At 37.2% G+C, this 17,786-nt stretch overlaps 1 protein-coding gene across 2 annotated transcripts in view; it reads left to right on the top strand.

Moving 5' to 3' along the window:
• LOC150104640 (UBX domain-containing protein 1) overlaps positions 1-17,786 on the top strand; it is a 201,498-nt gene that overhangs the window by 145,699 nt on the left and 38,013 nt on the right. For both annotated transcript variants that reach the window (XM_090395236.1, XM_090395237.1), the window contains one exon: positions 15,028-15,208. In XM_090395236.1, coding sequence (XP_090251362.1) covers positions 15,028-15,208 — 181 coding nt within the window. The remainder of the gene's footprint in view (positions 1-15,027; positions 15,209-17,786) is intronic.

The following is a 17,786-nucleotide window of genomic DNA, read 5'->3' as shown; positions in this document are numbered from 1 at the left end:
ACAAAGTAACTAAGTCTATGAATATTGAATAATAGTCCAGGTGTGGTTGGTGACAAGTCCTTAGATACACAAAGAGAACATATGCTTTTGCAGGTATCAACAGCCTCTAACAGCTTTATAAAGAGACATGTGAAACTTCACTTCACTTTCCTAACTTATTTACGAATTGATTGACTCGGTTTAATGACATGTTTATATTATTAACTGACTTAAATACTGAGAAAACAAAAAATATAAGAGATTTAATAAGGTTTCACTACTAGTTTCATCGGAAATGCCAACTTCAGGTGAATACAGTACCAGGGAGTAAACAACATCTTAAAAATATATCGTACTTTTACAAACAGAGTTTAGAACAAGTAGTATTGTTTGGAATGGAGTCCGAGCGTTAGTTCTGGCATGAAGCACATTGCATGTGAATGATATCACGAGTACGCCAAAACTGGATTATAGCGCTATATGAATTGGGTAGGCTGTAACTGAGATTGCTGTTTAGATGGGCAGGGTCGAGAGCTATTTCTTTGGATTCCAAGATACATCTCTCTAATTCATTGGAGCATTTATGGATGTTCAAAGTTAAGTTCCAGTCTATTTGATGTTGTTGACCTTCAACATTCATATTAGCAGAGAATAAAAGTTATTCTTTTATTCTCTGCTAATACGATAGGCTGGATAGGGCACTAGCATGGGTTCTGTTGTAAGAAATGTCATGTTGATGTTCTTCTAGGTGGAGAGAGAGAGAGAGAGAGAGACGGACTTTCCTGTCTGGCCATAATATGGTTTGCCGCAACTGCAAATGATTTTGTAGACTCCTGGGAACTGAAGAAGGTTGTGTTTTACTTTAAGTTGACTGAGGCAAAATCGGAGTTTTTGGTAAGGTGGAGAAATATATTTTAACATTAAATTCTTCAGGATTTTTGCCAGTTTAGGATATATGATAAGGAGATGTAGGCCAGTTTAGGATATACAATAAGAAGATGTAGGCTGTGGGGTTTGAGCTGTCTTCATTACTTTGTTGATTACGTACACCGAGATGATTATAGATACTTTTAGGAGAGTAACCTTTATTTAAGAAAGTCCTTTTGAGATAACTAAGTTCATGTTGAAGTTTCTCTTCTTCCGACAACAAAGATCTCGCCTGATGAGCCAGTGTGGAAATAATTCCTAATTTTTGAGTGGGGTAGTGGTGAGACGAAGCATGTAGTTATCTATCAGTGTGTGTTGGCTTCCTAAAGATACAGATCTTGAGACCATCAGTTGTTCTAGTATTTTTTATATCTAGAAAAGCCAGAACACCATTAACTTCTGGTTTGGATGTGAAGTTTATATTTTGATAAAAATTGTTTAAATGATCCAGAAAGGTTTTTAAGTTTTCCGGGCCATCCTCCCAAATTAGGAAAATGTTGTCCATGTAATACAGCCAGATTTTGGGTGTCACTGAGGAAATGGCTTTTTCCTCAAAATCTTCAATAAAAATGTTGGCTAGCACCGGAGATAACGGACTACCCATGGCCAAACCACTGTTCTGTTTGTAGATCTTGTCTTCAAATTAGAGGTAGCCTGAATCCACACAATGAACAAGCAAGGCTGTTATATTTCTAATATGTATTCTTTTCTATTTAATTTCCTATGTATATGTTGTTACTTATTGATCAACTCTATTCTATTCCTTAATTATTCTTTAAGGAATAGAATAGAGTTGATCTATTCTTACCTATCAAAATCTTGTCTTGTTACTACTCAAATTAGATTCTTATCCACTGCGCCTTTTCTATAACCCTCCGTAGCCTATCCTTCAAAATTTTGAAACATGTGCAAAACTCAAACAAAGAGAATGCTTCAAGTTAGAGCCAAATTCTTCCTGATTGAAAATCTGAGGTCAAACCCTTTTCGGAATTAAGAAAATGTGTTTGTTTCGCTGGGCCATCTTAATTCCTATGCAAGAGAAAAATTCTTGTCAGAGATTTGACTTGCAGACTATCATGTTTTCAAAATCTAACAAATTAAATAAATCCTTACTATACTTATTTCAGACTAGATTGCAGTCGTAGCCCTTTCTTATCTTAAACTCCCACGCTTCAACTTATTCAGTTTCTAATTTTTTTAGCAAGAGCTGCATTGACTTGAAATATCAGACACATATTTTGGGTAAATAAAACAGGAATGTTTATTATCACTAAGGCATGATACATGTTAATCAAACTAAATGCTAGGTCCCAAAATTGCAATACTACACAAGCAGACAAAGTCTATTTTACAATCAGCATATTATGTTGAAAGACATTAGCAGAGACAAGCAATCTTATTCCCATTCACTTAATTCAACCTCGTAGATCATTATCTTTCTCTCCTCTTAGATGTTAAAATATGACACTCTAAATTTAACTATTAACAATATCAGGAACAATTTACTTCTAGAATTATCACAATTCCTTACTGGAGGATTAATCTCTAAAATCCTAAGATATATCAACAAGTCCGATTATTAGAAATTTAGCACTTTCATTCACAGTGGTCTAAGAATACAATGCAAGGATATAAAAACTTAACATTACCGACCAACTTAGACATTCAAGAGATTCCTCTTGTCTGATCCTATTTCAGGCTTTCTTCGAGTGGGTGCCTTCGTCCTCCGTTTCGACTTTCCTGTGAATACGGTCACGATTCACTTAAACCTCTCGTGCTCGGAACTTTTCTAATGGAGTGGTACAGCCGGAGCCTCGTGGACTTTGGCATTCGCTGGTCATCTCGTTGCATTGAAGAAAATTCTCGGACGGAACTGCTATTAGACCATATCATCGGCGCTGACCATTTTTGCCCACTCTACAACCCACACTCGAACCCGAACTTCTAAAAAAAACTAGAGAGAGAGAGAGAGAGCAAGCTTTGCTCGTGCCGCCACTTCCTTTTATACTCCTTGCATCTACTCTCCCTATTATGTCATCGCTTGCAGACGTCACTTAAGCCTTTTCTGCGCACAGCACTTTCTCCGTTCGATAGCATCCCGCACGTGTCCCAACTTTGCACGGCGACCGCCTGGGATTATGTTTACAATTCGATTACATTTATCTATACTTTGCTCTGACTTTCGTAATACAACGCAATCTAAACAATGTTTTGTTTCTGCCTGCTGTTTATAGGCCATTTATGAAATAATACATAGAAAAATTCCAAAATTATTATTAGCATATTTATAATTACTATTCTTGCCTATTTACAAGCATTTTTTCTTTTGAAATTTTGCAACTCAGTTAAATCCTGAATGAAATGCTTAAGAATAAATTAAGCCTTTCATTCCAGATTTAACAAGGCAAAAATCTTCTTAGATAACTTGTTTTTTAAAAAACTAAGGACTTCCTGGGTTGGAACTTTAGTGAACAGTGAGACTACGTCAAAACTGATCATTCTGTCTGCTTCGTTAAGTTGGATGTTTTTGATTTTTGAGACAAAATCAGCCAAGTTCTTGATATATGAAAAGGATTTTCCTGTGAGATGTTTCAAGGAGGAAGCAAGAGATTGCATGTAGGGAAGTCAATGCCTTCATCTTGTCTCAGTCAACCTAAAGTAAAACACAACCTTCTTCAGTTCCCAGGAGTCTACAAAATCATTTGCAGTTGCAGCAAACCATATTATGGCCATACAGAAACGTCCATCTCCACCTAGAAGAACATCAACACGACATTTCTTACAACAGAACCCGTGCTAGTGCCCTATCTAGCCACGTTTTATTCTGTGCTAATACCAATGTTGAAGGTTGACAACATCAAATAGGAACTTAACTTCAAACATCCATAAATACTACGATGAATTAGAGAGACATATCTTGGAATCCAAAGAAATAGTTCTACCCTGCCCATCTAAACAGCAATCTCAGTTACAGTCTATCCGATTCACATAGCGCTATAATCCAATTTTGGCATACTTGTGATATCATTCACACGCAACGTGCTTCATGCCAGAATTAATACTTGGACTCCATTTCAGACACAACTACTACTTTTTTAAGCTAGGTTTTAATCCTTTTTCCCAAGTGAAGCAAATATACCCAAGTAAAAAATACTTTCTACACAACTACTACTTCTTCTTCTGCAACTTCTCCCACTTAAGTGGGGTCACTGTTGATGATGAGTCTCCTCCACATCCTCCTGTCTTGGGCTGTCACCACATCCAAGTTCTTCATCCTCAAGTCCACTTCTACCAGCTCCCTCCATCTCTTCTTTGGCCGCCCACACTTCCTCCTTCCTTGCACATCCATCTGCATGACCCTTCTTCCCACATATTCGTCCTCCCTCTTCATCACATGACCAAACCATCTCAACCTTGCCTCCTGTATCTTCGCTCCTAAATTCGTAACTTTCACTGTTTGCCTCACATAGTCATTTCTCAGACGATCCTTTCTGGTCACACTGCATATCCACCTAAGCATTCTCATCTCTGCTACTTCTATCCTGCTGATGTTACTTTTCCTCAGGCCACAGTTTCTATAGCATACGTCATAGCTGGCCTCACTACTGTCCTATAGATTTTGCCTTTCAGATTGATCGGCACCCTCTTATCGCATAACACTCCAGCCATCTCCCTCCAGTTCCTCCAACCCGCTTGTATCCTGCATCCCACTTCCTTCTCAGCTCCTCCATCTTCTTTCACTGTTGAACCTAAATATCTAAAGTCTCTCACCTTCCTGATGACATTTCTTTCCAGCTCCAGATCTCTCTCCTGGCCGCCACCCACTCTGCATAACATATACTCTGTCTTACTTCTGTTCAGTCTCATACCTCTCTCTCCCAGTACTTTTCTCTATCTTTCCAGTTTAGTTTCCACTTCTTCTCTTGAATCTGCACACAGCAAGATTTTGGGCTGTCACCACATCCAAGTTCTTCATCCTCAAGTCCTCTTCTACCAGCTCCCTCCATCTCTTCTTTGGCCGCCCACACTTCCTCCTTCCTTGCACATCCATCTGCATGACCCTTCTTCCCACATATTCGTCCTCCCTCCTCATCACATGACCAATCATACGACCGTTCCCCTCGCACTCTCGAGGGGAACAGTCGTATTTTCAGGGAGCTCCCGAAAGCTAAGTACAATTTTGAATGGAAATTAGAATAAATGTTAAAAATCATAACGTAATATTGTCTAAATTTGGTAGCTTGTTGTGTCTGTGTGATTTTGGTGTAAATTCCGTAAATTAATTTAGTCTTTAACGATACGTTTCATATATTTGAATATGGCGCCAATGCGACGTAAGATAATGGCGTCCAAAAATACGACGCCATTGTTCAAAAACTGTAGTGTGAGAGAGTTTGTCCGGTGTGATGTGTGTGGAATGTATGCATTCCCGAATGAGTCTGGAGTATGGGTTGAAAGTGATAGTGGTGGGAGAATGTGTAGAAAGTGTATGCAAATTGAGGAGTCGAAGTATGTGTCAGGTTGTGAGACAGTTATGGTTGAAGAAAGCCAGAATGCGAGTGAAAATAGTGGCTCGATAGGGAATTGCGGTGTACAAGATGGCAATGTGAGCGGTGATCTAAGAAAGAGTGAGAGCAATTATACAGAAAGAGAAAATGGTTTGAATGATAAAAAAATGAGGAATTATTTGTAGGAAGTGAGATCGCTAGGCTGCGCGCAGTGATACAAGATGCGCAGCGGCAATTAGAGCACCTGCAAAACTCTTTCCAGAGTGATTCGGCTAACGGAAATAAACAGCGTGGGCGAGTTTCCGAAATGAAGGAGAGAGTATTGTATGGTGACTCATTATTAAGAGGAGTAATAGATGGGAGTGTAACTAAATCGTACTTGCCGGGTGCGAAATTTAAGGATGTAAGTGAGAGCATTAGAATGCAAAAACAGAGGGTGAAAGAAATAACAATTGTGGCTGGTACGAATGAATTGAAAGGTGATAAATTTTTTATGAGAGAGGACTTGAAAGTATTGTTAAAGGTAGCGAAAGAAAAGAGTGACAGAGTTAGAATGGTGAGTCTGTTACCGCGGTATGACAGAGAGGAGTTTAGAAGGAGGGCCATAATCGCAAATGATATTATGCGCAGGTTATGCGGACGGTGTGGTGTGGAATTTGTGGACGTGTGGAATGAGTTTGATGGGCGAAAGGACTTATACAAGATGGATGGACTGCATTTGAATGGACTTGGTGTGCGAAGACTGGAAAAAGTGTTGCTGAATGAAGTGAAAATGGATGTGCAGAACCAGGGAAACTAGAACTACCAAGGAGGGGGGGAAGTGGATATCCAGACATCAGTGAGACAGTTGAGTGTAAAAATGTATATAATGTACCTGAGCCAGCAATAAGAACAAAAAATGGGAATGGGATATTTAGAATAACGCATCAAGATAGGGGTGGGACAAAGGGAACACTGCAATTCATGTATACTAATGCCAGGAGTATTAGGAACAAGAAGGAAGAATTTTTGGCCTTGATTGGCTCTTCCTGGCCACAGGTTATTGGCATTAGTGAAACATGGCTGACGGAAGATGATATAGTTAGTGGGATAGAATGTGTAGGTTATAGTATGTTTAGGAGGGACAGAGAGAATAAAATTGGGGGAGGGGTGTTATTGATGATAGCTGATGAACTGCAGCCAAGGAGAATTGAAGTATTGCAGGATAGTGAAAGGAGCTCATTTGAGGCTATTTGGTGTGAGATTGATACTGGCAGAATAAAATATACAGTTGGGTGCTGCTATAGACCAGGTGATGGAATAGATGGTGGAGATGGTATGCATAAACAAATTGATGAAATGAGTGGAAGGAGGGTAATTATTATGGGGGATTTCAACTATGGTAACATTGATTGGAAGGAGGAGAGGACACATCTGAGGAAGGAAATGGATTTTATTCAATTATTAAGGGATAACTATCTGAAACAGCATGTAATTGAAAATACTAGGGGTGTGAGAGTGCTTGACCTGGTAATAGCATCTGAGAATTTGACTGTAATGAATATGACCATGTTGCCACCTATTGGTGAGAGTGATCATAAGGTCTTGACCTGGGAGGTGGCTAAAGGTGTGAAATTTGTGATTAAGACAGGGTGTATGTGGAATTACTGTGCTGGCAAGTATGACAAGCTTAGGAGATTGCTTGGATCAGTGCCATGGCATGTACAACTGCAAGGGCTGGACGTCGATAGAGCATGGGAAGTGATCAAAGAGCATTTACAAGAGGTTATGGCTGATTGTATACCTAAGGTCCGAATAGTGAAACAAGGAGGGGTTAAATGGATGAATAACACCATTAAGCTTGAGCTGCAAAAAAAGAAACAACTATGGAGGGAATTTAAAGAAAGGGGTGACCTGCAGGCACACGAACGGTATAAAGTACAGGCTAGAAGGGTAACGAGTGTGGTAAAAACAGCAAAAGCCGATTATGAAAGGAAACTAGCTATGCAAGCAAAAGAGAATCCCAAACAGTTCTTTCAATATGCTGCAAGCAAGAAAAAAACTGTACATGGCAAAATGATTTTAAGGAATGACGATGGTAAAGAGTTCACTGAACCAGTCGATATAGTGGAGTTACTGAGCGCGCACTTTGCAAAAGTATATCATCCAGGTGGTGACGTTGAAAAAATGAAGGAACCATTAGTTTATATGGGAATTGTGATGAATGAAGTGGAGGTGAATAGTCTATTACAGAACCTTAATGTGAATACATCTGTGGGATTGGATGGTATACCGGCACGGGTCTTGCATGAAGCGGCTAATGAATTATCAGTGCCCTTGACCATGTTGTTTAATCTGAGTCTCAGGTCTGGCTTAGTCCCGAAGGCGTGGAAAGAGGGGAAAATAGTTCCACTGCATAAAGGAGGATCCAAGACTATGGTTGCAAATTACCGACCGATCAGCATATCAGGAGTCGTTGTCAAGGTCTTGGAGAAAGTAGTCAAGGGAAAAATACAGGAATGGATTGATGAAAATGAGATACTGTACGGAGGACAGCATGGCTTTGTGAAGGGTAGATCATGCCTCAGTAACTTGCTCAAGTTTTATAACAGGGTGACGGCTGAACTGGATAAGGGAAATGGGTTTACAGTGATACTGCTGGACCTGGCAAAGGCGTTTGACAGGATACCACATGGAATTCTAATCCGTAAACTGCAACATATGGGAATGGATATAGGGTTGGTGAGATGGATAGCTGGGTGGTTGATGGAGAGATATCAAAGAGTAGTTTATTCAGGAGTAGAGTCCAAAAAACGGCCTGTGACTAGTGGTGTGCCACAGGGTTCTGTTCTTGGACCACTGCTGTTTAATCTGTTCATTAACGATATAGGGAATGGTCTAAGTGGGATAGTTCATTTGTTCGCTGATGATGCAAAGTTGGGTAGGGCGATAGTGAATGCAGAAGATGTCAAAGTCTTGCAAGATGACTTAGATAGATTGGAGTTCTGGACTAAGGAGAATGGATGTCAATTTAATGTAACAAAATGTAAGGTTATGCATTTCGGAGTGAAAAGATTAGCAGCAGTATACCACATTGGTGGAACTGTACTCCAAGAGATTGATGAGGCCAGGGACTTGGGAGTATTGGTGGATAGGGAGATGAAGTTTAGGGGGCACATTGCAAAAGTAGCTAAATCAGCTCATCAACTCACTTGGTTGTTGAAAAATACCTTGACGAGCAGAGAAAAACAAGTTATTGTACCTCTGTACCGAGCCCTGATAAGACCTCATCTCGACTACTGTGCCCAGATTTGGTCACCTCGGTTCCTTCTTGATGGGGAGGAGGTTGAAAGGATCCAGAGGCGAGTGACTAAGATGATAGCAGGTCTATGGAATGCACCATATGAGAACAGGTTGAAGATTTGTGGGTTGCAGAAACTAGTTGATAGGCGAAAAAGGGGAGATATGATTGAGACATTCAAATTGCTAAAAGGATTCTATAGGATTAATTCAGATGATATTTTTGAGATCAGGACTGGTGGTGGGAGAACTAGAAGGACACCCATGGAAGCTGGGCAAGAGCGTGGTTGGCAGGGGTGTTAGAGCTGGGTTCTTTACTTTTAGAGTGGTAAATGAGTGGAATAAGCTGCCAGAGTCTGTTGTGGGTGCTATGACAGTGAGCGAGTTCAAGGCAAGGTATGATAGATACTGTGAGAATGCTGAACAGCTGTGTGAACATGATGTTTAGGGCCTCCCTCGATGAGTCTAAGGACTCCTGGAGTAGCCCATGGTAATAATAATAATAATAATAATAATAATAATATAACATTGTCTAAGGCGCATCTTCTCTTACCTCCTTCGTCACCACCTCCATCACAATGTTAAACAGAAACGAACTTAATGCTGACCCTTGATGCAAGCCAACTGTTACTTGAAAACTTTCTGTCTGTCCCAGACAGGTCTGAACACTTGTCTTCACATTTCTGTACATCTCCCACACCAACCTGACATATTTCTCCGGAACCTTCTTCTCCCTCAGATACCTCTAGACTTCTTGCCTTGGCACTCTATCATATGCTTTCTCCAGATCAATAAATGTCAGATGTAGCTCCCGTTGTTTCTCTTGAAACTTTTCCATCATCTGCCGTAACCCAACGATAGCATCTGTTGTTGATCTACCAGGCATGAAACCAAATTGTTCCTTTGCAATCTCCACCTCCTTCCTCAATCTTCCATCAAGAACCCTTTCTAGGATTTTCATTGTGTGGGACATCAACTTTATTCCTCTGTAATTTTTACAGTCTTGTGCATCCCCTTTACCCTTGTATATGGGGACAAGAGTACTCTCCCTCCATTCCTCGGGTATATTTTCCTGTTGGCAAACTTTCACGAACAGGTCCCACAGCAGATCAATTCCCTCTTCTCACAGTGCATTCCATGCCTCCACTGGAATCCTGTCAGCACCCACCGATTTTCCATTCCTCATCCTCTTCATGGCCTCTTTCACTTCCACTCTACTGATGTTCTGCACCATCCCCTCAGAAGGCTGCCCATCTTCTCTGTGAGTCCTTGCATTTTCCTCATTCAAAAGTCCCTCAAAGTATATTCTCCATCTGTTTCTTATGTCCACATCCCTCCATAATACTCTTCCTTCAGCGTCTTTGATCTGCCTCACATGCAAGATGTCCTTTGCTGCTTTATTTCTACATTTCGCTAGTTGGTAAATTTTTCTCTGTCTTTCTACACAACTACTACTTGTTCTAAATCTGTGTTTGTTAAAGTACAATATATTTTTAAGATGTTGTTTACTCCCTGGTACTGTATTCACCTGATGAAGTCGGCATTTCCGATGAAATTAGTAGTAAAACCTTGTTAAATCTCTTATATTTTTTGTTTTCTCAGTGTTTAAGTCAGTTAATAATTATAAACATATATATATATATATATATATATATATATATATTATTTATTTATTTTTAATAAGTTAGGAAATGTAATGATCTTTTTTAGTTATCTTACATTAGCTACTTAGATGGCTCCTTTTGGAATTATCGGTTATTGTTAGATTAGCTTTTTACATGTACTGAAGATGCCTTTGATACTTATGCGAAAATTATACTAATAAAATAATATTTTACACGAGTTTATTCTGGTATTATAATTTATTTTAAAAAGTCCCACAGAAGGTTCTACTAAGGAAAAAATAGAGCAGTATTTCTGAGTCATTGGAGAGGTGGCATTTAAAAAAATGGGTGGGGGGAGAATACTGGTATTTTGTGAATAATGTAAATATCAAAATAGGAAATTAATACCAGATATAGTGTTTTGGGAAAATTTAGAGAAAAGAGCAAAGCTCAGAATAATGGAGAATATCAGCTGGATTTCTGTTAACACGGACTAGTCACTACAAACGCTAATCTTTCAACATAAATATGTGTATAAATTCACATGGAAAGAACACATAAGGAACAAGAATCTCATTGAATATATTGAATTCTGAATATCATAGTATCGATAGTCATATTTCCGAATTGAGGGACACAAAACACACGTGTTAAAATTATTATTTTACTTATTATTAATAAAATAATTCGACGTTTCAACCCCTGTATTGATATCATCATCAGAAGGATTCATGTGTATAGAGAACCAAGCTACATGCTCTTGCACTCTGTACTGGTAAATTAAATCTACACTGTTAATTCATCTTTTTCTTAGCCTGACCTCTAGCAATAATTAAATAAAATAAAATAAAAGTTGAAAAAAATAAAAAATAAAATAAATAAAATATCTTTTTTAAAAAAAAAAATTATAATTAATAAATAAAATAAATAAAAAAACTACAATAAACTCTGCTGCTAAAGTCCTCATGTACTAAGATTCTTCTGGATTTGTACAGTTCAGATTGTTATACTATGATTTTCTTCAGGCCTTGTATAGTTCAAGTTGCTATGGAATGTTAAGGGAAAAAAAAAAAACGTCCAATTGTTATTTTATTAATAATAAGTAAAATAATCATTTTAACACATGTGTTTTGTGTCCTAAATTCGGAAATATGAATGCTGATCACCGTGTAACCTTAAAAGAAAGAGTCATCATAATCCATGGAGATGTGACCCACAAGCAGTGCAGCCTCTACGGTAAGCTAAAGATACGTGTTTCCTTGTTAATCAGTCGACTAGCCTTTTTGAAACGATGTAGAGACAGCAACTTGATACCCAACTGCATTAAACTAAAGAAGTTTAAATCAGCTAAAGCGCTCCATATCTATGCCCGGTTGGAAAAAAAAAAGCTTTGTTAAGAGAACAGATCTATGAGGCACGAAAAAAACCTAGCGTCTATCCAAGCCAAAGTCCTACAACTTATATTAGAACTATCTCATTACGTTAATCCAGAAATTTGGGATATTTTAGACAGGATCACAGACGACTTGACCAAACACCTATTACTAAAAAACAAGGAAAAACTAATAAAGAAGTTTCAAGCACTACAACAACATGAAAGCACAAGGCAATCAGTACACCATAACGAAAGGAACAGCCAATCACTAAGGACCGAAGTTAGGAGCAACCAAGAGCCATCGGACCATGCCTTGGTTATCAAACTACAATCTCACCCAAAGTGAACTCTCACTGCTGGAGAAAGGTCCAAACTACGCCATTGCGCCAAGGTCAGTAAACGAACTTGATATCATTTATCATATCGAGAGAGATTTAAGATCCCTCCCCGCCAATCTAGCTGATAAAATACACATGGAAACATCCTTTATTCTAAATTTAAACAAAAAACTAAGCAGCAACATAAACAAAACGGAAAAACAGGCCCTTAAATCCTTAAAAAAATAAAAAATAACCAGGACATTATTATCACAAAAGCAGATAAAGGGAATGCCACTATCATTTTAGACCCGACAACCTGCATAGAGAAAATGAACCATTTGTTATCAGACCACAACACCTACGAAATGGTAAACTACAACTCCATGGAACTTATCAAAAAGAAAACAACTGAATTACTTAAATCCGTTAACATATAGCCGGAAGAAACAACAAAAAAACTAATACCTCATTATGCCGTGCCCAGAATTTATGGACTGCCAAAAATACACAAAACACACAAAACTGAGCCAAAAAATTAGCAGCCACACTCAAGGAATTGGTAGGTCAGTCCCCTTCATTTATGAAATACACATTTCATAAACAAAATTAAAAACATTACACTCAGTGACCAAGATTTATTAGTCAGCTTAGCTTTGACATAACTTTCCTTTTCACCAATGTTCCTTTTCATCAATGATACTATCTTACTCCTACAGAACATATTTGCTCACGTGCTCCGCTCTGGATATTTCGTGTGGCAAAACAACTTTTACCTTCAAAAAGAGGGTACAGCCATGGGCTCACCACTTCCCCCCCCCAATTGCTAACTTTTATATGGAAGACTTTGAGCAACGAGCTCTAGAGTCAGCGTGCCTAAAGCCCAAAATTTGACTCAGATACGTCGACAATATTTTTGCCATTTGGCCCCACAGCTGCGAAGCACTAAATACATTCCTTAGCCACCTGAACAAACAACACAAAAGTATCCAATTCGCCATTGAAATAGAAAAAACAAAAACTCGTAGTGTGACGAGTGTCCATTTGTAGACACATTTGTCACACGTCTTCCCACAGGCTGTCTCTCCTTCTCAGTCTTCCGCAAACCTACATACACAAAAATTTTTATCACCACCCAACACAAAAACTAGGTGTCATAAGCACCCTTTACAGTAACATTAAATACTAGATTAAATTTAAGTTTAATTTAATCCAGTTTGTCATAGATTTTGGTTTTCCTTTGGATCTTTTTCTGTCCATCTTGGCATCATACTGTTTCACTAACTTTTCCTCTTCCATTCTGTTTAAGTGACCATACCACCTCAGATAAGCCTTGCTTATTCATTCGTGAATACTGATAGTGGTAGGTTCATTCTTACTATTTTCTTTTTAATATTATTCTGCCATTTATACTATCATTACTCTCGCATCTGTGGTTTTTAGCTTTGATCAACTGTTTTATTTCTTTAAGCATGTTATGCTCCTAAATAAATTGAATAACAAGTTTTAGTATTAATAAAAAAAAATAAACTCTGAAAATAGGCAGGAACTTGGGAAAATTAACTGCATACTGAATAGAAATCCATTTTCCATTCAGGATCTCTAAAGACCCTTGGCCATCTTCACTTGGACATTTTAAAAAATCAAACTATTTTTGAGGCTGTTGCCAGCCTGGTTGGCCGAGTGTTTAGCGTATCTGCTCTCCCATCTGTGGTTTTTAGCTTTGATCAACTGTTTTATTTCTTTAAGCATGTTATGCTCCTAAATAAATTGAATAACAAGTTTTGGTATTAATAAAAAAAAAAATAAACTCTGAAAATGGGCAGGAACTTGGGAAAATCAACTGCATACCGAATGGAAATCCATTTTTCATTCAGGATCTCTAAAGATCCTTGGCCATCTTCACTTGGACATTTTAAAAAATCAAACAAACTATTTTTGAGGCTGTTGCCGGCCTGGTTGGCCGAGTGTTTAGCGTATCCGCTCTCCAGCCAAAAGGCTGCGGTTCAAATCCCGCCGTGGATGTTTGTGATTGTCTGTGAAAATACTAGTGGTAGTGGTGGGCGGTAGATGGCTTTGGTGGATTGTTGGTGCTGGAGATAGAGTTGTAGGGTAGATGCCCTCCGTGGAGGTGTCAAGTAATAATATTTCAGTCATTTATGTTTGATTTTTTTTTAAAGTGAAGATGGCCAATTAAATTTGGGAGGAGATAATAGAATAAACAAATATGCTCTGGTGGAGATCTTTAATATATAAACTAAGAATGAAAATAATCAGAACAGTAAACTGACAGTATGCAAAGGCAGCATTGATAACTGTTAACATAACAGATTTCCAATTTTATGGATTTTTAGCAATCCATAAATTCTTGGCAGTGTCCCATGAAAGGTACAGAACTTGATCAAAGAATGTTTGTTCTGAGATATGTTGTTATCAGAAATTTCAACTTTTTGACTTGTGATATTATAAAGCACTCTGTAAGTTATTTTATCACGTAATGAGAGAGTTATTTTTCTATAATAATAGGAGGAATTCATGAAGACAGCCACTCTTCCTTTGTCAGCCTCAGTCAGAATAATATTTCTGGTTGAGGCTAGTCTTCAAATAGGTAATGTTAAATCCTAAAGATTTATTCTTCTTAGTGTATTATTTCTTGTAGCATATGTGAAGTCTTTTATGTATCTCGCAAATTGCCTTCTTTGTTTTAAATTATGATATTTGTACTGTTATTATTACCTGTTGCCTACATTCAGCTCCTTTTTTGTTTGTTCTCATTCATTAATTATTAGCTATACTTTAATGTGAACTGCAATTTTTTGTTATTCAGTACCTTAGGTGTATAAAACTATTTTTTGTATTTTAAAGCTTCCTATTTCAGTTAGTAGAGCATCCCCCAATTCTTGATGTTATTTGGAAAGTATAGATTTTCACCACTACTTAGTGAATTAAGTATAGCTTCCTGCCAGTTGATAGCATCTAAAAATTTTAAAAACAAAATCTGAAAATTTACAAGTATGTTTTACTTAAAATGTTGACAGACAACGAATTCTTGAAGAGATAGAGCGAGACAAGCAGGCACGAAAAGAAATGTTTTGTGGAGGAACTAGTTCAGGAAAAGAAACAACTGAAGTAGCAGCTACATCAGATGAATCAACATCACCACCACCACCACCTGCAGTAACTCAGCCTAAAAAAGAATATGATCAATGTAAACTACAGGTATTGGTTTTCTGTAACTAGATTAGTTATAACTAAGTTTTATGCATGTAATGTGCATATAAATTATCATTAGCCAAAACTGACCAAACACTTGAATATATTTAAATTTTCATGTTCTAATTGATTTATATAAGTTAATATAGCACAATTTCATCAGTTTCTACTAAATTAGTTATAAAGGATCATAGACTTAACAGGAATTGAAAATAACAGTGAGCATGAGTATGTAAATTATCAAAGTGGATGTGTAATCTAAATGCTGTTTTCAGTGCATTTAGTGCGTTATCTTTGATTTATTCTATGTTTAATATTCAGTCACATGTTTATAAGTATGGTAGATTAATAGAGTAAAAGAAGAGAAGAATATTTTTTTGGAGAACATTTTTTAAAATGCATTCTTTTGAATGAAAAATCATGGTTTTCACATAAAGGGCACCATTCATATGTTTGAACAACTGAAGAAATTCCTCAAGATATAGATATATAAAACTCTTCATTTTGCTATTTTAAAATGGTATGAACAAAAATAATAATAATAAATGGAGTAGGTTGTAATTTTTTCCTAACAGAAGTGTATAGAAATACATGAGCAATAGGCACTTTCATCACCAGAAAAGCTTAATATAATTGTCTCATCCTATTTGGAATGTGATATTGAGAGAGCAACTTTTACGATCCTAAACCAGAATGAATCATAGAGCAAATTAGATGAGCAGATGAGGATTGTTCTACAAAGGATTCTACACAGCTCCTGAAATGAAAATTGAAAGCAAAGAAGATGCTTGCTGATGAAATTGCAAGAAGGGATTTTTACCATACATTTCGCATGCAGTTTCACTGGTGGATTATTTCATGTCTGATAGGAGCATAAAGATCTTTGGCTACAAGTTGTATCTTAAGTGCTGTTTTTTGTTTGAAATCTTTGTTTTTATTCTGTGTTCAATTTTCAGATGCATACTCTTGCAGTATTTTTGCTTCTATCCCAATTGCTCACTCTGTTCATTTAAAACAGACTTGAAGCTTTTCAACTTTTGCTTCATGATGTGAAATATGAAGAACAGACATAGTTAATTTTTTTGGAAATTTGAAAGTTCTGTGTATATTTCTGGAGAGCACTTTATTACCATCAGTATATCAGAACTGTTTTTGTATAGTATCCTTGAACGAACTGACTGAAGAGAGCTGTAAATTGTTTTCATTTACATTGTCCTTTATGATTCATGTAGTCATATTATTTAACATTCTGATGAATCTAAACTTTTTTGCTGTGGATGTTGAAGTTGGTTGACCTGAAGATAGCTACAGGAGACAGGAGAGACAACTCATATTAGTAGATATCTAATGATATGCTGCTTAGCAGATTAAACGGTATTGATATCAACGTAACCGGATAAGAAAATAACTATTTATTAACTTAAAAGCTAATATTTCGCTGGTATTATATCTAGCATCTTCAGAGCACACAACACAAAGTTTGTTACAAATGCAAGACAACCACAATCCGGTGTAACAGTGGGGCTAGTATAAGTAATTGCAGCGTGCAACACAAGACTAAAGTCCTAATAGGGTGCCATCTAGATTTTAAAAAAAAAAAGTTCAAAGTTTTGAAATAGTAGTCCAAATAATAGTCTTAGAAAGTTTGAATAAAATAAGAAGAAAGTAATAAATATTAATTTGGTCTTAGGATGACTGTCTCTCAAATCTTTGGTAGATTTATACAGCCATACTTGGTTTGGAGTATGCTTTAATTATCTACCACAGAAGACTACAACAAAACTATCATCATCCCATACATTAAAGACACATCTGAAAAGATATCTAGGGTGCTTAACAAACACCAACTACACACAGTATTTAAACCTTATGTAAAATTACAACTCGCATCCGTTCACCTAAGGACAAATGCACTCCTTTATCACATCCAGGAGTCTATGAAGTGCCCTGTTCTTGCCATCAAGCCTACTATGGACAGACAGGAAGAACTGTGGACATCTGCCTCAGTGAACACAAAAAATATATCCGACATTTTCACTATGGCAAGTTGGGTCTGGCAAACCATGCTTTGGTCTGCCAGACCAAATTGACCCTGCACACAGAATCAATTGGAAAGAAACAAAAGCAATCCACAGAAGCTTCTACAAGTCAGAGAGGTTGTTCCTGGAATCAACTGAAGCCTTAAAACATACTCCAAACCTTAACAAGTATTGCTGTATAAATCTACCAAAGATTTGGGAGACAGTCATCCTAAGACCAATTTAATATGTATTACTTTTATTTTATTTTATTTTATTTTTTTTCAAACTTTCTAAGACCATTATTTGGACTACTATTTCAAAACTTTGAACTTTTTTTAAATTTTGAAAAAAAATTTTTTTAAACCTAGATGGTCCCTGTTAGGACTTTAGTCTTGTGTTGCACGCTGCAATTACTTGTACTAGCCCCACTGTTACACCGGATTGTGGTTGTCTTGCATTTGTAACAAACTTTGTGTTGTGTGCTCTGAAGATGCTGGATATAATACCAGCAAAATATTAACTTTTAAGTAAATAAATAGTTATTTTCTTATCCATCTGTGTTC

Source organism: Typopeltis vanoorti, chromosome 7, assembly GCF_054136105.1.
Source record: "Typopeltis vanoorti isolate ZY-2024b chromosome 7, IOZ_Tvanoo_1.0, whole genome shotgun sequence".
Taxonomy (NCBI): Eukaryota; Metazoa; Arthropoda; class Arachnida; order Uropygi; family Thelyphonidae; genus Typopeltis; species Typopeltis vanoorti.
Note: the sequence above shows the minus strand (reverse complement) of the source record. Positions and strands in the feature narration are given on the sequence as shown.